Source organism: Mesocricetus auratus, unplaced genomic scaffold (genome assembly GCF_017639785.1).
Source record: "Mesocricetus auratus isolate SY011 unplaced genomic scaffold, BCM_Maur_2.0 Super-Scaffold_100008, whole genome shotgun sequence".
In the NCBI taxonomy this organism is placed as follows: domain Eukaryota; kingdom Metazoa; phylum Chordata; class Mammalia; order Rodentia; family Cricetidae; genus Mesocricetus; species Mesocricetus auratus.
Window position 1 is genome coordinate 77639639 of NW_024429192.1, and position 25485 is coordinate 77665123.

A 25485-nucleotide genomic window follows, 5' to 3' on the forward strand; every position below is an offset into this window, starting at 1 on the left:
AGGGGCAGGGTGTCACTCATCTGTCCATGGCCATACACCCGACTACCTGGCAAATTCTCCAATGTCCAGAAACACCCAGGTTTGTGTGGCCAAAGTCTGTCTGCCTGCTCCCCCAATTCTATGCTGAAGGGTGCTGTGACCCAACCAAGGGGCTCTGTCAATACCACCCTACCAACAAAACCTGTCACCCCAATGGAGCAGGACTGCTGTCCTATCCCATTCATCCTCCATCTACATCTTCTGTGATCCAGGCCCCCTGATGACTCCTAGTGTCAAGTATTAATCTTTCACTTTATACCTGTTACCCACAATCTGCTCTAGGACTATCACCTACAGATACCCACAAACATTTTCTCCCTCTTTTTCCCTCCCTCTCCTTCCCTCCCTCTCCTTCCCTCCCCCCTTTCTCTTTCCCTCCCTCTTTTCTTCCCTTCCTTCCTTTCTTTTAGTTTTTGTTTTTTGTTTTGTAAGACAGGGTCTTGCTGTGTAGCTCAAGCTGACCCCAGACTCACAGCAATCCCCCTGCCTCACACTCGAGTTACAAGCACAGCTACCATGTTTGTCTTAAAGAATTGTCTTAGACTGTGTTCTTTCACATGCTTTTAAGATAGTATCTAAAACAACCGATTACAAGCTTCCATAGCTGCAGAGAGAAACAATTCCCAGACTACTGTTAGTTGACATTTTAATCGCCACATTGCTCTGTTGCATAAAACCCAGGAAACACAAGTCCCCACCAGTCACTCAGACCGAGAAACCAAAGGCTAGGATTTCTAATCTCTCCTCCCACAAAATGTATCCTAATGTAAAAACAGGTTTTAAGGCTTCAAAGTAGTTTAGTGTTTTCTCTGTAATGAAATTTCAGAATGTTTACCTTTTAACATAAACCTCTTAGAATTAAAGAGTTAAGACTTTTTAAGATGTTAGCGCACAATTGATTAAAATTTGAATATAGTCACATTTGAAAGTACTTTTTTTACATTTCATTTATGTGTGTGTAGGTGCGTGTGTTCATGGAGGCCAGAGGGCAGCCCATGGCGTCAGCTCTCCCATTCCACCACAGGGTGGAGTCAAACCCCGGTCCTCAGGCTGGGCAGCAAGCATCTTTCCCGGCTGGGTTGTGCCTCCATCCCAGACAAATAATTATTAAAGTCCATACACTGTCAGCTGTTTAGAAAACATACCAAATGGCAATGTCTACATTTACATTGACTTCCAGGCCTTATTCGATCACTTTTGTAGCGTTATTTGAAAATAATTTCAGAGTTGGCAAATAGTGGGTTCACGCTGCCATTTTCATTCGCACCTACGGACCATTGCGCTGTGCTCACAGCACCACTCACTGCTCTCCTGCCCCTTCTCCCCAACGAGCTGCCTCCCCACCAACGGTTCCCTTCTGCCTTCGGGTCACACATGTTTAAATTCAGATTCTACGTAGGAAAGGGAATAGGAAGTTTTGTCTTTCTGCCCTCTCCACATTATCTTCTCTTGTTGCTCCCCCTTCCCATGGCCCCTTCTTCACCCACGGCGTCCTGTTCTATCTTCATGTCACCACGGGTTGGCTTCAGCATGTACCATGCCATAACCACACAGCCTATCTTGAATCACTGTGGCAGGGGACTAGACAGGAAAGAGCCCCACAGGTTTGTGCAGCTCCTTGAATGCCACCGATGACAAGGTTTCATTTGGTAGTTTAGCAAGGCCTTGAAGCACCCAGCTGTTACCTGATTCTGTCCCCAGTGAGTGTGGTCCTGTCTGTCTGCCCCACTGCCCACAGGAAAACAAGGGTTGGCTTTTGGCAGTGCCATGTTCTTCAGAAAGACCTATTTCTCTCTGAAGCTGCCACTATCTGACCATTATTGCCATGATAATTGTAACACTCCCACTGCTGACATCATCACCTTCATCACCATCACCACCATCGTCATCATCACCATTCTCGTCGTCCCCACCACCACAACCATCACCACCATCATCCTTACCACCGCCAGCACCATCATCACCTTTATCACCACCAACTTTGTCATCACCTTCACCACTGCCACCACCATCTTCACTACTATCACTGCAATCACATGTAACACGGAAAAGAAAAGACCCAGACACAGATAGATACTGGGGTTCACACTTCAAGCTGAAGGTCAGAAAAGCAAAGCAGCTGGTCACTAGCTCTTACTCTACCTCAGAAGGAAAGGCAGTCCTGGGTCCACCAAACCTCAGACTGTAACCTCAGCATGGCTGGAGAATCCTGAGACTTCAGTGTCTTCCTATCCTCAGTGTGGCTGGAGAATGAATGCTGGATGCTGACTACTTTTGTCTTTTATACCCACTAGTTCTGGGATTAAAGGCGTGTGATCCCAGGTGCTGAGATCATCTTTCTGTGAGCTGTTTCTCTTTAGGACTGGATCAATCTTGTGTAGATCTGGGTGGCCTTGAACTCACAGAGATCCATCTACCTCTTAATCCTGGATTAAGTCCTAGCTTCTGGCTGCTGGGATTAAAGGTGTGTATCACCACTGCCTTATCTCTATAGCTTGAGGCTGGTTTTGCTTTCTGAATCCTCAGGCAAGCTTTAATAAATCATAAATAATATATCACCAAAATCACATTCTTTATCATCACACCTCTATTACTAGTATTACCACTATTCCATCTTGGGAGCATACCATCTCACCTACGATATGTATTAGCAACTTCTCCTTACTCTGGATCTGTGTAGCTCGCGACATGCCATTTGCCCCTAAAGAGATCTATTTGGAAGGACATGCCTACAGTATGCTGTGGACCACAGGAGCACAGCCATCACAATGGCGTATTTCCCATGGCTATGCGTACTTTAGAATTAAACAGATCCCTGGAATGTTAGAGTGTGCTTGGGGAAGTCTCTCCAGACTCAGTTACCCTTCTCTGTGTCTAGGAGTGGGGTAACTGCACCCCTCTCTTAGAGGTTTTTAAGGTAATTCCTGGGGATGCAAATCTTCCTGCAGTGTGAGGGTTTACTAGGAAATTGGTGCATGTGGCTTTGACAAGCAAGATCCAACTGCATCAGCATAATGCTTCCACATCCATGTCTAACTCCAACATCTCACACCAAGGCTGCAGGAAAGAGCCATGCTTTCCTTGGAAGAGAGGGAATCACTCCAGGCATAATAGCGTGTAAGTGCAATCCCAGAACTCAGGAGGATCACAAGTTCTAGGCAGGCCTGGTCTACATAGCAAGTTCTGAGACAGCCAGGGCTATACAGGCTAACACAAGACCCTGTCTGGAAACAACAGGAAGAATGGGATGGATGGATGGATGGATGGATAGAGGGATGGAGGGAGGGAGGGAGGAGTGAAAAACAATCCACATGTTCCCCTCTACTATGTCTATACCTATGGTTCCTGTCACTGTTTGGCACACATGGAAGATTCACAAACAGTGTTTATTGAATGTATGAATGAATAATTGGGTGGATGGAGAAATGAATGGGCAGATGACAGATAAATTTGGATGGAGAGATAGATCCACCTATTACATGATAGGTAGATGGACGATGAGTGAGTGTATCTGATGACTAGATGGACGGTGACTCTTGGATTGATGATGAGTTATAGATGATGGATGGAGATAAGTGATGGGTGAGTGAATGATTGACTGACGGAGGAATATGAATGGACAGACAATTGAATGACTCATGCTGACTTCTCTCTCCGTAACCCTGGATAAATCAGACAACTTTGTAACCAGAGTTTAAAACATGTGAAAGCCTTTCTTGCTGCTTGGAAATGAAAAGTCACTGGGGAGGAAGGCAGAGAGGAGTAGTGGTTCCTAGTGACACCAAATGGTTAAAGATCTCTGTTTTGGGTGGCCCGAACATTAAAATTTGGCAGCTGTCCCCCAGCTGTTCCCCCTCCAGCTGTTCCTGGGATTCAAACCTCCCTTTGTTTGCCCAGTTCTTGGCAACTGTTGCCTGTTCTGAAGGACAGCATGAGCCAGCTGTCACCCGCAGAAGGAAAAGCAGAAAGGTTGGTCCTGCAGGGGGATACTTGTGACACAGAAGAAATTCGCCATGTGGGTTCTGGAGGGTGCTCTATTTCTTACACTGTTCCATCCTCACAGGCTCTGTCACACAGCAGCCTGGGGAACTCAAAGGGCTGAAAACAAGGGTGCCTTCTAAAACAGCTCTGAATATAAACAAACATAAACCCAATGGGCACCATATTTCCGAAACCTGTCTCCATAGATGGCATCGCTGGGCAGGTTCAGATGAGGGACATTATTGCTACCCATGCTGCATACCGGATGTGGTGTGGTCAGGAGTACTGAAGCTGGACTGAAAACTATTGTCTGGAATGAAAACATCCACAAAAGCAGTGGCTGATGCCTGATGGCTGCTTCCAGGGTCAAAAGGTAATAGGTGGGAATGTGACAAGGATCCCAGTGAATACAAGCTGTGAGGTGGCAGCTGCAGAGCTGGGGGCAGAGCCTTTCCTCTGTGTGTCTTTGAAATTTCCCCCACCCATGTCCCAAAGGTGTTTTCAGCTACTGGGGCTGGGGAGATGGCTCAGTTGGTGAAGCGCTTATCTCCAAAGCATGAGGGCCTGGGTTGAATCCCCAGAACCCACATAAAAAGTCAGGCATGATGGCACATGCCTGTAATTCCAGCACTGGGGAGGCAGAAACATGAGGATCCCTGGGGATCCCTGGCAAGCCAGTCTAGCCAAATCGGCAAGCCTCAAGTCCCAGTGAGAGACCCTGTCTCAAAACAAAAACAAAAACAAACAAACAAACAAAAAACAAAGTAGTGGGGCCAGTAAGATGTCCCAAGGGACAAAAGCACTTGCCATTAAGCTTAATGACTTCAGTTCAAACCCTGGAACATACATGGAAGGAGAGAACTGACTCTCAAGTTGTCCTCAGATCGTCACATGAAATGCCCTATGATTTTCACACAAAATCTCTCCTCTCTCTCTCTCTCTCTCTCTCTCTCTCTCTCTCTCTCTCTCTCTCTCTCTCTCATGTACATACACACAGAAGAAGAAGGTTGACTCTCTGGTTTACACATGCATATGTACCCACACAGACACAATTGTCCACACACATGACCCTACACACACACACACACAGAGAGAGAGAGAGAGAGAGAGAGAGAGAGAGAGAGAGAGAGAAAGAGAGAGAGAGGTGTGTGTGTGTGTGTTGTGTTGTGTGTAAACAATCATTCTGGAAGCTAAGAGGGGTCTGGTCTAGTTAACACCACCTGGGAACACCCTGCACCACAGTAAAACTAAGTAAAAAGTGAAAACATGCCTCTTGTATCCAGGGCACCTGCTGCACAGAGACACCTGCACAATGAATAAGTCAAAGATGAAGAGGAAAAGAATGTGGAATCAGGAGAGCATGTGGGGGCAGGTGAGGATGGGCATCAGGTGAGGATGGCAGGGCTAACCCAAGGCTAGCCCATAAAGGATGCAATACAAACAGTTGGCGCTAAACAAGTCACCCTGGACTCTGGACTCAGTCTGCACTCTCATTTGCACACACACACTCACACACACACACTCTCTCACACACACACACTCACACACACACACTCTCTCTCACACACACACACACTCTCTCACACACACACACTCACACACACACTCTCACACACACACACTCACACACACACTCTCTCACACACACACACTCTCTCTCTCTCACACACACACACACACACACACACACACACACACACACACACACGGCTTCCTAACAAGCTGCCCATCAGCTCAGCCCCATGTTAGTCTATGTACTACTGCCCTGCACCTCCATTCCTGTGAGGTGCTCCTCCCATCAGAGGCCCCCTCCTGGAGAGAAGCTCTCATGTCTTCCATGGTGGCCCCATACCTTCCAATAGACTCCTGTCCTGTATCTCCACCTCCATCCCCAGAGGTTTCCCACTTCAAATTCTAGCAGTTTCTGTCATATTAAAACATTCACTCTGTGGGGTGGGGGCAGGGACATTCTCTCAATGGGAGGAGCCCTGAGACCCCTGAGGTAAACAAAAACACATGTCAGGGAAAGCAGAAACTTCCAAGATTCTCAAGCCCCATGCCCCGCTTTGTGGACAAAGTATACAATTGCCAGGGGAAGAGGATGGGCAGGGGTGCTGTCTACACCAGACTCTTGGACCTGTTGCACTGCCTACAAATCCTTCCAAGAGCTCCAGGGTTGCTGCTTTTACGAGTGTCCCCTGGACTGGGGTGGACTTTCCAGTGCTACAGCTGCTTCTGACTCAGGCCTGTTCCTGTAAGTGACCCATCACCCATACTCCTATTGGTAACCCCAATAAAAAATTCATTAGTTCACCAAGTTGACTCTGGTACAGTCTTTACTTTGGTCTGTGGGGGTTCCCTATTCAGAGAGTGTTGAAAAGTCTCACAAAACAAAGTCAGAAGTGGAGGGAACAGTCACATCTAAGAGGCCACATGGATAAGTACAAAACCTTTGATCCAGTAACTTTCTTGTTGCTGTCACAAGCTGTGGGTCTCTAGGCAAAGAGATGCCAGCTCTTTGTGTACTATGTGGGGACTATGTTAGCAGTAAGAGAGGTGGGTAATGTTCCAGCAACTCATAGGCCAGTGGCTGACCTCACAAAGAATATATGAAGTGCCCTATGATGCTGGCCCAGGGAGGTGTGTAGGACACACAGGAGGTCTGATTCCAGCCCCACGGAAACTGTGAAGACTCCAAGAATCTCCTGCCTCCTGTTAGCTGGTTTCCCTACCTGATAAATGGAGGTGGGGTCATCCACATGAATAGTGAGATGCCACTTCTGGCATGGGGTCCTTCAGAGGTAAGACACTCAGCCCAGCCCAAGATACTGACCCCTTGCTTGGCCGTTTCCTATAGTTGCCCTACAGCCAGCTGGTGTACCCCTCACAAGCCACTGAACACTAAGAGGCTATTTTTACACGGTGGGCTAAAGGATGGAGGCACGGGAAGTGCCTGGAAGGTGCCTGGAAGGAATCAGCCTCTCTTCCGGGACCAGATCACCAGGAGCGTAGGACAGGGCACAACGGCCCAGCACACCACCATGGGGACATCTTGTGAAAACCTACAACTACAGTTCCTGGTCCTGCTGAACTTCAGAGAGGAGACTCTGGGACCTAGTGAGCTGCCTGTGGATCTTGCAGAGGTCCTTCCTAAAGAAAGGCCCACCTCCTACCCCTGAGCACAGTGAAAACCCACACCTCCACGTAAGTGCCAAGAGAGCAGAGCCTTCTCACCCCATGGGGTTACTCAGTCACCTAAGATGAGTTGCTCAAAGAGGGGCTTTTGGCACACTGCAAACACACACTGTGGAATTCTAGACATTTAAAAAACATTAAGCACTGTATTAGTAACTTTCTTGTTGCTGTGACAAAATACCTGATAAAGGCAACTTAAGGAAGGAAGAGTTTGGGCTAGAGAGATGGCTCAGGAGTTAAGAGCACTGGTTGCTCTTCCAGAGGTCTTGAGTTCAATTCCCAGTACCCACATGGTGGTTCACAACCGTCTATAAAGATCTGATGCCCTCTTCTGGCTTGCAGGCTCAGTGACAGAACACCTGCCTAGAACTACCCAGTGAGGGACTGGGATGTGGCTCAGTGGTAGAGCACCTGCCTAGAATTCCCCAGTGAGGGACTGGGGTGTGGCTCAGTGGTAGAGCACCAGCCTAGAATCCTCCAGTGAGGGGCTGGGGTGTGGCTCAGCAGTAGGGCACAGTACCTAACATATACAGGCCCTGTGCCTCAAAATGAGAGAGGTGTGGGGGAGGATACAACATGAAGCCAGTATCACTAAAGGCAAGCTTCTAATTTCAGATTCTAAGTTCCCATCCAAGTCCCTGGATACAGCCAAAGACTCGCTAACCTCAGAGCAAACCTGGCTTTATAAAGAAGAGAACTGAATCTGTTTCTGCAGGCCTTCCCTTCAAATGAGGCCTCGTATTTTTACAAAAATGCTAATTTTGTTTTTCAACACTGCCTCAAAGGGAAGCGCAGAGCCTCAAAGCCCTTGCCAGGCTGGAGAGGAGGAAGGGGGTCGAGAAAGCTCCCAGCAGCGGGAGCCAGCATCCTTGGCTGCATATGACTCGGCAGACAGCGTGTTTTTCCCATCACCTGAGGCCCAGAGCCAATTTGTGCAAAAACAAGCTGCAGAGATAGGCGGGTGGGAGGAAGCGAGACCACACAGATAACAGGAGACAGCTGTGGGAGCCACAGCCAGGCCAGAGGCCGGAGTTTTAATTAGAGCAGCAGAGAATGGAGCTACTGGGTGAGGCACCTGGGCGCCCTTCTGTTGGCTCAGGTAATGAGGCCCCCGCCGAGGGCCCAACACATGCTACAAACAAGCAATGCTTCCTAATTACCAAACTGCTTGGCCCCTAGGGCTCGGCCATGCTTCCTCTTGGGGCACCCTATCAAGCACCTGGGAAGAGACAGGATGGAGCCCCAAGGGCCTCCACCTCCCTCCCAGAGCATCCCAGGACTTCTGAGTACCATGGAAGTTGCGTTCTGAGGATGCTGGGACTCTAGCCAAGCAGTAACTGTCCCACTTCACTGGGAGGGGTGAGGGTCTGCCTGGCTTCTGATGGAGACACTCTGCAAAAGGATGCACTTGCTGCCACCCTGGGGTACTTGCCAGAAGCATCTTGACTCTGCACAGAGGGGTCACAAAGGGGCTGGTGTTGGAGAGATGGCATCCTGGCTCAGGCTCCAACTTGGACACTTGATGCTGAGCCTGGAGCAAAGGGCAAGGGGTCTTTTCTAGACTGGCCCTGGGGAGCTCTTCTGCACATAATGGTCTCTGGAGACCTTCTTTCTGAGTATGGGAGTCTCAAAGAACACAGCAGCCTACCAGGTAACTGAGGCCCAGGCAGTGAATGGCTTCCTGAGTGCTGAGTCACAGTGGGGACTGGCTGCAGGTGCATTCGGCAGCAGAGTCAGCCTCTGAGGGACAAAGGGACAAAGAGAAAATCTAGGAAGAAGCCCACAGATGGTTGACACCTGGCCACCCAGGCAAAGGACTGAGAGAAGAGTGATGGCAGTATCACAATGATGATGGTAGTGATGGTGATGATGATGGAGGTAGTTGTTATGGTGGCAATGGTTTGATGGAATCATGGCAGCAAAGGATGATGGTGGTGATGGAGAGATGACAGCTGCTAAGAGTAAATACTATTGCAGAGGACAAGAGTTTGATTACCAACACCCATGCTGAGTGGTTCACAACTGCCTCTGACTCCAGCTCAAGAGGACCCAAGGCTTCTGCCCTTCATGTGCACACACCCACATATATACAATTAATTAAAATTTAAAGTTGGCGGTGATATTTGTGGTGATGGCAGTGATGATAATGGTGGTGATGACAATGATAGTGTTAATGCTGATGGGGATGACAGTGGTGACGGTAAGAGTAATACACTTATATACTTTGCTGCTACTCCCTTACAGAAATTCTCATAGTAGGTCTTATTACCCTTACTTGATATTGAATCCCAGAGAGTGTCATCACAGTCCCAATGTGCACAACTCTTTCTAAAGACATTTAAACACACCTGAAGTTGTATCTAAGTGATAGTGTGCACATGTATGTACACATGTGCATACAGGAATGCAAGGGAGCTCTAACCCAGCACCACTACTGGGGCCTCTCTCAGACCCCCAGCACCCACACGGCAGAGCCAGTTCCCTGCATATGGAAGTCACAGGCTGCTCAGTGTCTTCATCCCTACTCAGCTGGGGGAAGGAGAGGATATGTCCTGTCATCACCGGGGTGACCACACACTGGAATGCTGGCTCTGCTTCTGATGTATTGTGTTGCCTTCAGCAAAGGACAAGAAAGGGATTGAAACCACAAGTTCATACCCTGTGCAAAAGCCCAGAGAGAGCCTTCCATGGGGGCCAGCCAGAAACACAACTGTCCTAGAGCTTACCAGCTGAGCATCAACTTCTGAGTGTGTGTGTGTGCATATGTATGGAGGCGCACATCGACTTCAGCTCTTGTTCCTCGGCTTCTGTTCTTCTTGTTTTTCTGTCTGACTTGGGGCTGACCAATTAGACCAGGCTGGCCAGCAGCCCCACCCACCTGTGCCTACCTCCGATTTCTGCTGGAATTACAAGCATGTGCCACTGTGTCCCCCTTTTTTATGTGGGTTCTAGTGACTGAACTCAGAAGTACTTTACCAACCAAGCCATCTTCCCAGGCTTACCACCCTCTTCTAAATAAAAGGATTTACTAGGGCATCGTCTTTCCCTTTCCAAACTTGAATATCTCTAATATGGCTTTGGAAAACTCCAGGATAAACTGACAAGGGCAAAATTGCTCAATCCATGACAATGAGCTTGCCTTGAACCTGGATCTGGAGGGAGAGGCCATCGGGAAAACAGGTGCGCTCACCCTGCAAGGCATTGTTCACTTTATTCCACTCGTGAAGAGAGAGGGGTCCTGAAGCCAGGGCCCAACGCCTGCAGTCTTGGAACTCTGCCCTTGCCAAACCGCAGTGAGACAGATAACTGCTAAGCCTAGCTTCAAGAACACAGGGGAAGGCAGTTCTGGAAGCTGCACTGAGCAGCATCATGTGAGAGATCAGGAGTTGAAGCTTCCCTGCCTGTTCCCTCAGGACCACTCTCGGGAGCCAGCTCCATGGCCAGGAACCAGAGTCTACTGTGTGCACATGAAGTGAGTTCTCCTCCATGGAAAACAACAGATCCGAAGCAGACACACATGCCATGTGAACCTTTCCTTCCACGGCCAGCTTTGCAAAGAGGTGTCATTAACCCAGCCATCTGCTTCCTCTGCTTCTTGTCCACTTGGCTGGAGATCCCACAATTCTAGAGTGTTATCAGTGACCTGCCTCTGATATAAATGACCAGACAGAGCAGGAACTTGCTGCCCACAGTTGTGTGACAGGGAGCAGTGCTGGGAAGGCTAGCCCAGTTGAAATAAGCTGTATACCCACAGCATGTCCACTAAAGAGTGAATCAGGCCAGGTGTGGATCCCTACCTACAATCCCAGCTGTCAGGAAGCTGAGGCTGGAAGGTAACAAGTTCAAGGCTTACCTGAGCTGCATAATGAGACCTTGTCTCAAAAGGCAGAAAGGGGCAGGGGAGATTGTTCAGTGGGTAAAATGCTTGATGTGCAAGCACAAGGACCTGAGTTCAAACTCCAGAACCCATAAAAACAGGGATAATTATAAGTCCACAAGGCCCCCACTCTGAGATGAAGAACCACAGTAGATTGTTGCTGAGAGATGAGGGATCAGTCTTCTCCAGGGAGGAGGCCCTGATAGGCCATCCAATCCCAAGTGGACAGACCAAAACCCACGTACATATGAGTGACACTAAATGGACTCTGTAGGGTGTGTGTGTGTGTGTGTCAGAGGAGCTGGGGAGAAAGGAGGTGGGGAGCGGGGCGAAGAAGGGATATACTTATGTATGAAATTTTAAAATAAAAATAAAAATTTAAATTAAATTACAAACTTGTAATCCTAGTCCTTAGGAGGCAGAGAGAATGGACCCTGAGGTTCCCTGGCCTGCCTCCCTGAGGCTCGCTGAATGTCCAGCTGAGACTGCTTGGTGAGTTCTAGGCCAACGAGAGATTCTGCCTCAAAAAATCAAGGTATATAGTGCCTGAGGATGACTCCCTAAATTGACCTCTGACCTCTACACAGGTACCTGTACACACACAAGAGCACGTTCCTGTACATACACAAAAAGAAAAAAAGACAGCCTGTCTCAGTGGCAATTCACCATAGGACAAGGGAGTTCCCATCCAAGGAGCAGAAAGGGGCCACAGGGGTGCCCATGACCCACCCAGAGTCAAGCAAGAGTCCTAGAGTAGCCTCCAGGCAGCCGCCTTTTACTGTGAACCCTTCTCTCTGCACCTACTGAGGTTTTAACCATGTGAATGCCACACTCATTCAAAGTCAAATCCCAAATGACAGGGGAAACGGATGCACAAACTCAGGTTAGAACAGGTACAAAGACGACTCAGTCAGTAAAGCGCTTGCCTCCCAAGCACCAACTCTGAGCTCAATCCACAGCACCGAAGGAGCCAGTAGTGACAGCGCATGCTTGCAATGCCAGCGCTTTAGAGGCGGAGACAGGTGGATCCCTGGGACTCACTGGCCAGTCAGCCTCCCTGAATCAAGTTCCAGGTTCAAAAGAGACTGTGTTTCGGAACATAAGCTAGATGGTGAGGAATATCCCAAAGGTTAACCTCTGGGGTGGGTGGGTGGGTGTAGGTGTGTGGGTGTAGGTGTGTGTGTGTGTGTGCGTGTGTGTGTGTGTGTGTGTGTGTGTGCGCGCGCGCACGTGCAATATTTCAGTCAACCGTTTCCCCCTGGTGACCAGAGTTGTTTCCCCATGAAAACACTGCTACCAGCTGGACAAGGGAATCCTGTGACTGTCATAGCCAATTACCATGGCCTGGCACCTAAAGCAAGAAGTGAAGCAAGAATTGTTTTTCTCAATACTTCCAAAAACTCAGAATCAAGAAGTAAAACCAAGGTGTCCAGACTGCGTCCCTCTGAAGCTCTAGGGGAGATGCTTCCTGCTTCTCAGTAGTCCTGTGATGCTAGGCATCCCTTTCTGGTCATCACGACACTCCATCTCCACTGCTGTGGCAGGTAACCTCTGTGTGTGTCCCAATCTTACCTCACCCCCTCCTCACAAGGGCACATATGCCACTTAGAGTCCCCTAGAAAATCCAAGGTCATATCCTCGGAGCCAAACAGGCACCGTTTTTATTGCAATATCTGTGCCTACATACAAGTGTCAATCATAATCGTGAGGAGGGGGGTGGTGAGGGTCACTGAACCTTCCTGTGAGGTTCCAGCCATTCCTCCTGGGCATCTTATGCAGTCTGCTCTCATTTCATGAGGCCTAGGGAGTCAGGGGTACTAGGATACATAGACTGGGGAAAGCCAGTTGAGGGTTCCATCACCCATGCTCTGTAAGCCCAATGAGCTCACTGAATCCCTAGGGGAGCTTTGATGGAATTGAACTTTGTTGCTAGAACCTTAAAAGGAGTCGGTAGCTGACATTTATATGTCCCCAGGGAAGGAATTCTCTCAACATCAAGTTAATAACATCTGATGTCCTATGCCATATGGAGGCTCATTCTCGGGTCCCAGGGATTGGCTCATGTGTACCATTAGAGGCCCTTATTCCCAACCAGACCAGGTAGGACTATACTGGTTACTTTTCTAGTCACCACGATCAAATCCCTGACAGAAGCAACTTAGGGGAGAAGCCTTTCATTGTGGCTCACTGTCAGAGGGAGTCAGCTCCCTGTGGCAAGGACACAGGATGGGCTGGGTAGCTCCATGCATGGTGGCGGGAGCTCGTGGTAGATCAGAAATCAGAGAACATGAATCAAAAGTGAGGAGAAGCTATAACCCCCAGAGACCCACCTCCGCCAACCACGTCTCGGGGCTCATAGCTTCTACAAACTTCTACAATGAAACACCAGCTGAGGATCAAGAGTTCAGACACGAGAGAGCTTGTAAGACAGTACAGGTGCCTGCTGTCCAGCCTGGTGACCTGAGTTCAATCCCCAGGACTCATAGAGAAAAGAGAAAAACAATCCCTGAAAGCTGTACTCTTATACACATGCACACACACACACAAACACACACACACAAATGTGAATACTGAATAAAAATGCAAGCAAAACTAGGCACATATAAGCTTATAGGGTGAAAATCACATTCAAATGCTAACCGAGAGGAGTCACACTGGCCTCCTATGTCATTTGTGGGTTGATACAGACAAAAAAAATACATATTTTTAGGTGGGTCTCATGTCATCTAGACTGACTTTGGACTAACTGTGCAGCTGAAAAAATGCCTTGAACTTCTGATCCTCCTGCCTCCACTTTCCAAGTGTTGGGATTACAGGTGTGTTCCACCACACCTGGTTTTTGTGAAACCTCACACTTCACTGCAAACACTTTATCTATTACACCATCTCCTAACCTCCAGTTCTTGGTTTTGTTTTTGAGACAGGGTATTACTCATGTAGATCTGAATAGCCTTGAAGTCACAGCAATCCTCCTGCCTCAGCCTCTCCGATTACAGGCATACACTACCACACTCAGATAAAGCTTTCTGGCTTTTGCAATCATTTATATAATGAAATTCCCAAACACAGCACTGGACCTCTTCCTGGCTCCCAGGTTTCTCTCCACAAAATAACAAACTTCTATCCCACTCTGTTGTTCTGATTGTTTCAGAGACGATAAGGCCGACACTGTCATATGAAAGACACTGGAACATTCAACCACAGGACAAAAGGCGTTATTACTGTATCTTACTACAAGCTTGAGCATGTGGAAGCTGTGAATCCCAACTCCATAACTGGGAAAGATGGCTCAACCCTCCCCTATGACCAGGGACATGGCTCCTGCACTGGTCCAGATGGGCACATAGCTCTGTATTGTAGAAGCTGCCCCTTCCTTGGGGGCCCACAGGAAGCAATCAATAGCCTGTTTCTCCCAAAGCCAGCATCCCCAAGGCTGCCAGCATGATTCAGCCAGGAGGGATGGTGTATAAACTGAGCCATGCCTACCTCCTCTCGTTGTCATCCAGGTGTGAGAAGAGCACATTCTTGGAAATGGCCTTAGCCAGTGCAGTCATGGTCTTATAGTCCTTGGGAATGACCTGTGGAGAAGCCAAGGAGCAGAACTTTTAGCCCTGGGAACAGAGCTAGCATCCCAAACTTCTGCTAGAAACTAAGGAAATAATCCACTATTCTGCCATTCTCATGAGACTAGTGTCAGGCCATGCAAAAAGACCATGTTAGGGAGTGTCATGTATATTTTACTTTAAATTTTTTTAATTACGTTTATTTATATATTGGGGTAGGGTTCGTATGCTATAGTGTTCATATGGAGGTCAGCGATCAATCTGCCAGAAGAGAGTTCTCTTTCCACCATGTGAATTCTATGTATCTAATTCAAGTCATTTCGTTTGTAGCAAGCATGCTGACCTCCTGAGGCATCTTGCCAGCCCACCTTTAGAAAAATTTCAAACAAATAAAAAGTGAGAAAACTAGAGTAGACCAATAAGAGGCTAGGGCACAGTCTAATCTTTAGAGTTTGGAACTGTTTGGGACCTCTGGCTCTTTAGAACTTCAGAGCCGTCCAAGAAGGTACCAGAAGACTACCTTTTGTTGATTTTTTTAACCTCACTAAATTTGTAGAAAGATGATAAGCAGGTGTTTAAATATTAGAAGACTGGGAGTGTAGTAATACAGTGCTTTCCTAGACTCCCCCAGTGAGGAGTTTGGGGTGTGGCTCAGTAGTAGAGCACCTGCCTAGAACTCCTCAGTGAGGGGCTACAGTGTGGCTTAGTGGTAGAGCACCTAGGCAGATTCTCTACCACTAAGCCACACCCCTGCCCCTCACTGGAGGATTCTAGGCAAACATTCTATACTGTGCCATGACCCTCACCCATTGAGCTTTAAGAGTCCTACTGGATTCATAATGGGTAAGTTGCATCCATGTTTTAATCTAACCTCTTTAGTTTTTTTAGATGACTTTCTCCCGTCACAGGACCTTGTCAGGTGACGTTCAGTATCTTACCACCTTGGTCTCCTCTGATTTGTGACATGCCTCATGGTTCTCTGCTTTTGATGGCCTTGGATCTGTGTACCACATGGCAGTCTCTGCATATAGCCCCTGACTATGAGACTACCTGAAGCTTTGCACACAGTCAAACTGTAGCTCTAGGAGTACGGAAGAGGACCACAGAGGGCAAGTGATCTAAGGAGTTTCTTTGTTTTGATCTTGCTATGTAGCCCAGGCTGGCCGGCATTTCTGGCATGCATTACCATACCCGGCAACTTCCTGATGGATTTTACCATAATGCCAGGATTTTTATCATCTACTCATACAGTATTAAATCCTGGGATGAAGGCAGAGAGGGGTGGGTATTTAGAGGCTGAAGTGTTTATGTTTTTCAAGATGAGAAACATTATGTATACTGATGAGGGTGACAGCGGCACAACACTGTGAATTATCAACACTACCCAGCTCTGCACCTAAAAATGACTAAAATAGGCTGAGCTGTGCCTCCCAAATTCTGCTGTGGGACCACCAACGCACCCTCGGGGAGGATTTGCAGACCAGGCCTGTGGGGATGTTTGGGTTGGTGGTGTGTGAGGGTGGAGTCCTGGCCTTATAACTTAGTGCCCTTAATAGACAAGAAGGCGCGTAGCAGGACAGAACTACAGCCTGCTTTGTACTGGAAAACCCCATCCGTCTTCTCCTCACTCCTGTTCGAGTCCTAAAACTAAAAGGAGCTGCCAAGACCCCACACACACAAGAACCACATCAAACACTATTTGGTTCATAGTGGCAATGGTGACAGTAATCCCACACATAACCAAGTCTCCCAACCCATGGGGGCCCCATGCGCTAGGCAGACAGGAAATGGAGATCCCCGGGGCTGACAAGGACATCTCGGGTGTGTATGGAAATATGATGGGGTTCTTTACCTTCCTCACATAGGAAACAGCATCCTCTTCAGTGTAAACCTCAGCGCTCACACCACCCCGCCTGCGGCGAGCCTTTACCACAGGGTTTGGAGGTGTTGGAGAGATCTCCTCATCATGGGAATCAGACTGTGAGTTTGACTTCTGCCGAGCCAGGATCTGCCTATTTTCCTCCTATGAGAGAAGAAAGGGAAGTTGAGAAATTGGCTGTCATCTGAGCGTGGTAGCTAAGACCTGTCATCCCAGCTACTCAGGAGGCTGAAGCAGGAGGATCAGAAAATTCAAAGTCAGCCTGAACTGAAAGTGAGACCCTTGTCCCAAAATTCAGAAGAGAACTGGGGATACAGTCCAATGGCAGGGCACCTGCCTAGAATCCCCCAGTGAGGGCCTGGGGTGTGGCTCCGTGGTAGAGCACCTGTCTAGCATCCCCCAGTGAGGGGCTGGGGTGTGGCTCAGTGGTAGAGAACCTGCCTAGAATTCCCCAATGAGGAGCTGGGGTGTGGCTCAGTGGTAGACCACCTGTCTAGCATCCCCCCCAGTAAGGGGCTAGAGTATGGCTTAGTGGTAGAGTGCCTGCCTAAAACTTCTCAGTGAAGGGCAGAGGGTATGGTACGGCTCAGTGGAAGAGTTCTTGTCTAGAATCCCCCAGTGAGGGGTGGGGTCATATCTCTACACTGGAGCATTGGCTTAGCATGTTCAAGGCCCTGTCCCCAGCATCTCCAGAGAGCAGCTGTCCTAACAAAGCCTAGCCTTAGAGTCCTGTACATGGAGACAGGGTCCCCAGGGTCTTCAGGATGAAGCAAGTGACTCAGCTCACTGCACAAGCTCCTGATCATCATCATCATTCCTGGAGGACCCTTTTCCCTCAAATGCAATTGATGTCTCCTCTCCTACCACCCTTGGTGGTGAAAACTATCACTTCAGAACCTATAACCACTGTATGGTTAGCCCCTCTCCCCACCATCCCTCCAGACAATGGCTCCTTCTCCTGCCAGGCCCTGGGCATCTCCACATTTCCTTTCTCCCAAGTGAGCAACTCTCCCAGCCATAATGCTCACCTCAGACCCTCTTCTCTTCATTTCTGTACAGAGAAAGTTTGTTTCTGAGCCTGACTCAGGTGCCTGATGCCAACCTCCCAAACTCTGAGGTCACTACTAAGCACCCTATGGGGGCTCTACCCACCCTGAACCTTGGTCATTCACCCATAGTCAACAGGACCTACTTGTGGGTGCCTCACTCTGCCCCTACCATATGGCCATTCACAGCTCCCTCTGATGGTTGTTCTGCCCCTTGTTCTGCCCCAGGGCCTTTGCCCTTGCTGATCCAGAGTCCTGAGATGCCTAGAGCTCCATGTGGCCCCACCTCTCATCTGGCCTCAGAGACACAGCACTGGCTTAGGAAAAGCACAGAGTGGATGTTAGAGAGCTCACCTTATACCCCTTCCCCAGGGGAGCACATGAGGCCCAGGAAGCCAGGTCCTGCTCAGGCTGTGCTGTGTCCTTCTTTGTGTACGACAGCTTTTCCCTGACCTCAACAGTGGTCACCCTCTGTGAATGTCCAGAGAGGAGTCCCACTTATGGGAGATGCTCAATCTGAGCCCCAATTCTGCAGGGAGAAGTGGAGGCCAGAGCAGGTTGGCCACCCATTCTACCCATTCAAACCCCTTCTCACCTTCCTGACTCCTCACAGTTCTCTCCACAGCCCTACCCAGAGCGCTCCCAGCACCTTGAATGCCCCCTGCTCCATTATCCACCTCCAGCTCAGTCAGGAGTCTTCCTGGTAGAACAAGATGGCAGGATGTTCTCTGTTCTTCTTAGAGAGACCCATGGTGTCCTCCTGTTTTCTATCAACTGCAGTCTGGGAATATTAATGGAAATTTCTAGAAATGAAGAGTTCCTAAGTTGTTGGGTTTTGTTTTTGTTGGTTTTTTATTTGTTTGGGGTTTTGCTTTTTGCTTTGTTTGATCATTTTTGCAGGGCTAGTAATAGAAGCCAGGGCCTCATGCATGTTAAGTAAGCTCTCTACCACTGAGCCAAGTTGGGGCCTTTCACTGGGGTATTCCAGGCAAGTAACCAACCACAGAGCCATGCCTCTTGCCCTGTGTTTGCTTTAACACACTATGTTGCCCATGGTGGTCTTGAACCCATAATCCTCCAGCCTCAGCTTCAGGAATAGCTGGGGTTACTTTCTCATCCTCTTTCCCAAGACCCTCATGACTCCTCTCAGCTCTTGGGACACCCCCAACCCAGAGCCCTTCCTGTACCATTAATATGATGGAGTGTTCTACCAGGTTGGAGGCTCATGGATTCCCCCCAGTGCATCATTGGTGGATGTGGAAATTAGATGGGCTGGCTGCTGCTTTCCAATAGCCCCAGATGGAGCCCACCCAGTCCAAGGCTGAGACCACAGCTCCAAGATGCCCATCTTCAAACACACAGTATGTAGGATCCTGGAAGATAACTACAGTGCCCCGTAAAGTCAAGGCTAGGTCTCTTCCTATGATCCTGAATCTCCTGGCAACCAGGTCGGGTGGTGGTGGCGCATGCCTTTAGTCCCAGCACTGAGGAGACAGAGGCAGGCAGATCTCTGTGAGTTCAAGGTCAGCCTGGTCTATAGAGCGAGTTCCAGGACAGTTAGAGCTGTTAAACAGAGAAACCCTGTCCTCAAAAACCAAAAACCAAACAAACAAACAAAAAGCCCTCTCAAACACGCAAACAGAAGAAAAGAGGCTGTGAGAACTCACAGTACCTTAGCTTCCTGCTGGTTATGAGGTTTGTAGCAACCTAGGCTGTCCCAGTGAAAAAATAAAGAGCAGGACTAGGCGTATGGCTCAGATAGAATGCTTGTCTTCAGAAAGCCCTGGGTTCTATCCACGACACCACATAAAACAGTGCTCCTGTAATCCCAGTACTCAGGAGGTAAAGGAAGAAGGATCAGGAGTTCAAGGACAGTCTCTATTACATAGCAAATTTAGAGCCAGCTTGCAATATGCATGAGATCCTGTCTAAAACAACAAAAACAGGGCCCTAACGTGGAAAATTCCAGCTGACCTTTGTGGGAACCAGAGTATAGGAGACCTTGTCAAACAGACCTGAGCAGGCATGGCTGCACCAGAGATGCCAGGTGTCAGCCAAGCCCTGGCAGCACTGTGTAGAACTCCCAACCCCATCTTTGTGACATGTGACAGCTGGGGCCCACTCCTCACAGTGTTGGGTGTAACAGGCTACCTGCTGCTCTAACCTAAGGGTCCACATCTCCACCTAACAGCATGGCCAGGAGATGGGCCCATTACCTACCTTGGATCTTCACCACAGTGACTGGCTGAGTCTCAAATCTGTGGATCCTGAACACCCAGCCAGGAAACCACAAAGAACATTCAATGCAGTTCTGTAAAGCTGTTTAAAAATATCTTTTACACAATTTCCCGAAAGAAGACAGCAGGTGGGTGAGGACCTCCCCTTCCTCCAGACACTCCACTCTAACCATAGTACATTAAATATGCACATATACAAATCGACACCACCAAGGAGAATGGGAGAGACGCCTGCCGCCTGCCGTCGAGAAGTCTCAGGAGATTCCAGGAAAAGGGACAGGCAACTCGGGAGTGGGATCCAGGACAGGCCTGGGCATCCCTGGCTTCAGGAAAGGAGTGACCTGCCCTGCAGAACCCCCCTGGAACACAGTAGAGCCCAGCACAGTCCCCAGGTGAGGAAGGTAGGACCAAAATCCAGAACCTGGGCTTGTCCTGCACTGGGCCAGCTCCACAAGCATTCACTGCTTCCTTTGGCTTAGCTTTTATTATGGAAATGTTCAAGATAATACAAAAGTATGACTCACCAAACACCCAGAGCCCAGATCTACCCAGGATCAAAGGAGACCCACTCCTCCTCCACCACCCCACTCAGTCACGCATGCACGAAGAGAACATAAGATGCCACCGTGTAATTTGAGCAACATGTCATTAGGAAAGTGAAATTCTGCTTGCTGGTTTGTTGACATAAACAACATCAAAACAAATAATGTATCCCAGAAATGATGCCATCGCCACACACCCCAAAGCTAGGCAGGCTTCATTTATAGAGTGTGGCAGAGGTTTACGTCCAAGGATATCCAGCAGCACAACATCTAACGGGAAGCCCTTCCATGTTCCTGAGAGCCCAGTTCTCCATGGCCCTAGGATCTTCATCTCCTCCTCCTCACTCCCCACCCCCTCACTCCCCACCCCCACAGGCTACATTGGAAGGTAAGATTTGAAGATAGCCCAGCTAGAGTCAGGCCTGATAAAATATGTCTGCCTGCCATCCCAGTACTGGGAAGGCTGAGGCAGAAAGACCATGGGTTTGAGGCCAACCTGAGCTACACAACAAGACCCTACCTCAAGAAACAAACAGGGTGGAGAATGCAGTTCTGTTGGTAGAGGGTTTGCTTAGAGGGCATGAGGCCCTGGGTTTGATCCTCAGCACCTCACAAACAGAGAATAGTGGCAGACATCTATAATCCTAGTCCTCCAGAAGGCCTGTCCTACAGTGAGTTCCAGAACTGCCAGGGGTATATAATAAGACACCATCTCAAAATCAAAAATGAAAAGCAAATAAACAAACTAAAAGGCTGACTCACAAGCCCCGGAATATGAGTGCAGCCCCCAGCATGAGTGGCTGACTCATTTCCACATCCCATGCCTTCCCTACACAGTGAAACACACCTAGTCTACGCCCATTCTCTGTGGACCTATCACGTACCAGGGTTGGTGAGCCTACGTCCCACTCAGATCTTGGGGTTGAGCCACAGGGAGGTGCAGTATGAACTCCACTGGCACTGGCTACCTCATCTCACGCTGAGCCTGGTGCTCTAGAACCTTAGGCCAAGCAACATCACACTGTCCTGTTGTCTTGACAACCAACCTCAGCATCTCTGAGCTGAGTGTCATTCTCTTATATCTCTCCCCATCAGAGCAAATCAACAACTAATCCTGGAACTAATCTTGTACACTCAGAAAGGTCGTTGCTGAGTGGAGGGGGGGGGTCAGAAGAGTTGCTCTCAGGTGCTGCTCACTTTTTTTTTTTTTTTTTTTGGTTTTTCGAGACAGGGTTTCTCTGTGGCTTTGGAGGCTGTCCTGGAACTCACTTGGTAGTCCAGGCTGGTCTCGAACTCACAGAGATCCGCCTGCCTCTGCCTCCCGAGTGCTGGAGGCACACACACACACACACACACACACACACACACACACGGGGTAGGGGGGTAGGGAGAGGGAGAAGAGGGGGAGAGGGAGAGGAGAGAGAGTGAGCACACACAAATCCCAATACAAAAAACATTTGCTGTGGCAAATGCCAACTTGAGACAATCTTTTCATATAGCTATCTTGTGTTAAAATGGCGCCGGACCAGGTTTGGAGCCTGGGCATCTATGGAGCACAGCCACACTCCTCTCCCAGATGAAGTGAGGAATCTCACAAGGCTGATCACTTCCTTTACGATGCAGATGCTCCACCCTCCTGTATCCCATGAGCTAGTCCTGTCAGGTCCCTGGGGACCTACCCTGTAAGTTCATTTAGATTCTTCAGCAACCCTTTGAGGACACCACCAAACCCCACCAAGATAACGTATTTAACTGTCATAAAAACAAGGAGAGGTGACCCTTGTTTGAGAAGCCTACGCTCGATCTCTGGGTGTGTTGTAATTCTGTCCCCAAGTGTCTCTCTTTCTCTTAACTCCTGCACTTAAATAAATCTGTTTAAAATGTCTACTAGAGTCAGCTGCCCAATGACCAGAATGTGATTCCCCAGGAAAAAGAAGATGGAAGGAAAGAAGCAATTCCAAGTTGTCCTCTGACGTCCCTGTGTAAGTGAACACACCCCAATAAATAAATGTAATTAAAATTCTTGTAATTATTTTATCTCATGTACATGGATGTTTTGCCTGCATGTATGTCTGTGTATATGTGTGCCTGGTGCTCAAAGAGGTCAGAAGGGAGCATCAGACCCCTTGGAACTAGAGCTATAGATGGTTTGTGAACCACTATGTGGGTGCTGGGAATGGAACCAGGTTCCTCTGGAAGAGCAGCTGGGGCTCTTACCCACTGAGCCATCCCTCCAGCCCCAGTAAATATAAATGTGTGACAATAAACCTCAACTCTGCTTCCCACTGGCCCATCCTGAAATCTTTTCTGCTATGAGGCCACAGGTCTGATTTTGTCAGAATCAAGGTCTCTACAAGATAAGAAGAAATCCTCCAGCTTCTGTGGATCACAGTGTGGAGCGTACTGTACCTCTGTCCCGCCTTCAATGGCAGAGTTCCCTTTTCTGGAAACTTTGTGTCAATGAAATCTCTTGCCCATGGTCTCCTGTGTCTGGCTTCTTTCACTAAGCTTTGTGTTTCCAGAGTTCATCCATCTTGTTCCTTTTCATGGCTGAGTCATATTTCATTATAGCCTCTCAGTGTTTTCTTCCATTCATGGCTGACTAATATTCCACTGTGTGGGCATACCACAGTTTGTTTAGTATCTTAGCTACTGTGAGCAATGCTGCTACAAGCATTCATGATCAGATAGATGTGCCTGGATACTTGACTGTATTAAAAAACAGCTCTCATGGGTCAACAGGATGTATTAGTACAAGAAGAGGCTTGCCTCCAAGCCTGACAACTTGAATTCAGTCCCTGGAACATGCATCTTTGAAGGGGAGAACCAATTCCTGCAAACTGTCTTCTGACTCCATCTGTCTGGCTACATAAGCAGGCTGTGTGAAACCCACCACAGTGGAGTCTTTTCTTAGCTCGTTTGTTTTTGGTGTTGACTGTAGTGGGGACTAAACACAGGGTCTCACGCTTGCTGGGCATGTGCTCTGCCATGGAGTCACACCCTGACCTTGGGCACACTTTCTACCGTGGTCATTGGTAGAACAAACCGAGCTGGTGTTGACACAAAGGAGACAGTAGAGTTCCAGAGTGGGATTGATGATCCAAGTAGTTCTAAGGGCAATGGTAGCAAGGGATGTCTGAAAAGCTTAGAGGCCAGGGGCAGAAATCAGGAACCATGGGCTCCAGTCACAGGAAGACCCAAGGAACTACTAAGACTCAAAAGCTGAGGGTCCTGACACCCAGGACCCAAGAGCTCTAACACTCACATCCAAGACCAGTTCAGAAGCAGAGATACCAACAGATGTCGCCCTCTGGTGCTGCTGCCCCCCTGTGGCAGCAACCGGTGGGGGTTGGAAGGTACAATAACTGCTACATGAGAAAGGTGAAAGCCCAGAGCAGAGAGCCACCTAGCATGAACACCTAGAACTGTCCCTGCTCTTGATGTAGGGATGTCTCTGACCTCTGCCTCTGCCCACCCAGCCTCCAGGCTTTAGGTACCCAAGGGCCCAGCATGGCTAGTCACCTACCCACAATTCCTATCTAGATAGAAAAGGACCCCAGCCAACTCATTTGTACCAGCACGTGTGCTTTATCTTATTGAGTATAAGCCCCACTCTGTCTCAGAAACACAGTGTCAGACCACTGCAAACACCAATGGAGAAATTGAATAAGTGAGTGAGTGAATGAGTGAGTGAATGAATGAATGAAAAGGCAACATCTTGCATCACATAAGCCTTCATAATACAAGCTACCACTCAAGCCACCCAGCTACCCTGTGGTGAGGGAGATCAAGAATGAAGATGCAGGGGTCACAGTGCCCCCTATGCCCCCCTATGAGAGACCCCTGAAAGCCCTTCCAGGATCCGTGAGAATTTTAAAAAATGTCATCTCAAATCAAGACATGGGTGGCAATGGCTGAGCCATAATGGCCTTGGCTATGTGATGGAGGCAGGGACGAATTCTGGTTTTGTGAGTCCTTAGACGGTGAGACTATGATGAGACAAATCACTGTTGCCAGACCCATGGCCAAACGGAGACATCTAAATACTCATGGGTCTGCCTGTGCCTACCAGTGGCTCCTGGTACAGGACAGAGGTGGCTCTGCTCCCCTAGGTCCTCCCTTGTGGCATCTGGATACAAGTACACACCATCACAAAGACAAGACACCTCTCTTATATTATCGGGGCCTCGCTCTGTAGGTGACACCACTGGTCCTGGCAAAGAAGGTTTTTCCATCTCAACAGACAGGGGTCAAGCTGAACAGGATACAGTTGTTCCAAACATCAAAGCCACGGTTTCTGGAGTCATCAGGAGGAAGCAAGGTGGGACCGAGTGCCAGGCAGTCTCTCCCAGCCTTGCCCCTGCTTGGCCTCTGGCGAGTGCCAGCAGACTCCCCTGAAACCCCCACTCCCACTTAGGGATTCAGGACTGCCTCTGGCTTTTCAGATTCTCCCCTTCCTGTCTCCTGTTTTTACACTACAGCAGGACAGTCAAGGTCAAGGGTTAGGACAGGCTTTCCCAGCCAAAGGAATTTTCCTAACAAGTGTGGGAACAAGTTTCCAGAAAGCTCCTTCAGAATGTACCCAGGAATGAAGTGAAGAAAGAGGACTGTCCCCATCCTGCCCCCCAGGGACCAGTCAACTTCCTGGGCTCCGAATGATGTTCTCGGACTCAACTGACCACAGTTTGCCTGCATACCCGGACAAAACCACAGACAAAGCAAACACATTGGTGGGGCTGGACTGGACAGAGGTTTCACCCTCCTGAAAGATGCCAGCACACCCTCAGGGGGCGTTCAGAATTCCTCACTCCCACCAGCTCCAGTTGTCCACTTCCCTGGCCTGGAGGACAAGACTCAGGAGGGTCAGAGAGAGGCCATTCCTGAGGGGAGGCATCCTGACTTCGCAGGGCCACCTGGGCCAAGGAGAGCATGAGAGCCACCTGTAGGCAAGGCCCCAGAGGAGTTCTCCATGGAAGCTCAAGGCCATCCCTCTACACACTGAAGCTCCAGGTTTAAAGGAGGAGCCTGGATCTCCTCAAATCCTACCAGGGTAGGCTAGTCACCAACCCTTAAAGAAATCCCGAGAGCCTCTGGGATACAACATGGGAAGATGCAAGTGAATCAGC

General features: G+C 48.9%; 1 protein-coding gene and 1 long non-coding RNA gene across 2 annotated transcripts in view; one reads left to right on the forward strand and one right to left on the reverse strand.

Moving 5' to 3' along the window:
• The window catches only part of Prkar1b (protein kinase cAMP-dependent type I regulatory subunit beta), a 111470-nt gene that overhangs the window by 74674 nt on the left and 11311 nt on the right, over positions 1–25485 (reverse strand). Inside the window, 2 exon segments of the mRNA XM_005080001.4 lie at positions 14579–14670; positions 16508–16678. Of these exon segments, the coding sequence (XP_005080058.1) occupies positions 14579–14670; positions 16508–16678 (263 nt within the window).
• Positions 21338–22355, forward strand: LOC121142021. The gene is made up of 3 exons (XR_005879035.1): positions 21338–21545; positions 21859–22041; positions 22251–22355. It is a non-coding gene; the product is annotated as an uncharacterized LOC121142021 (long non-coding RNA).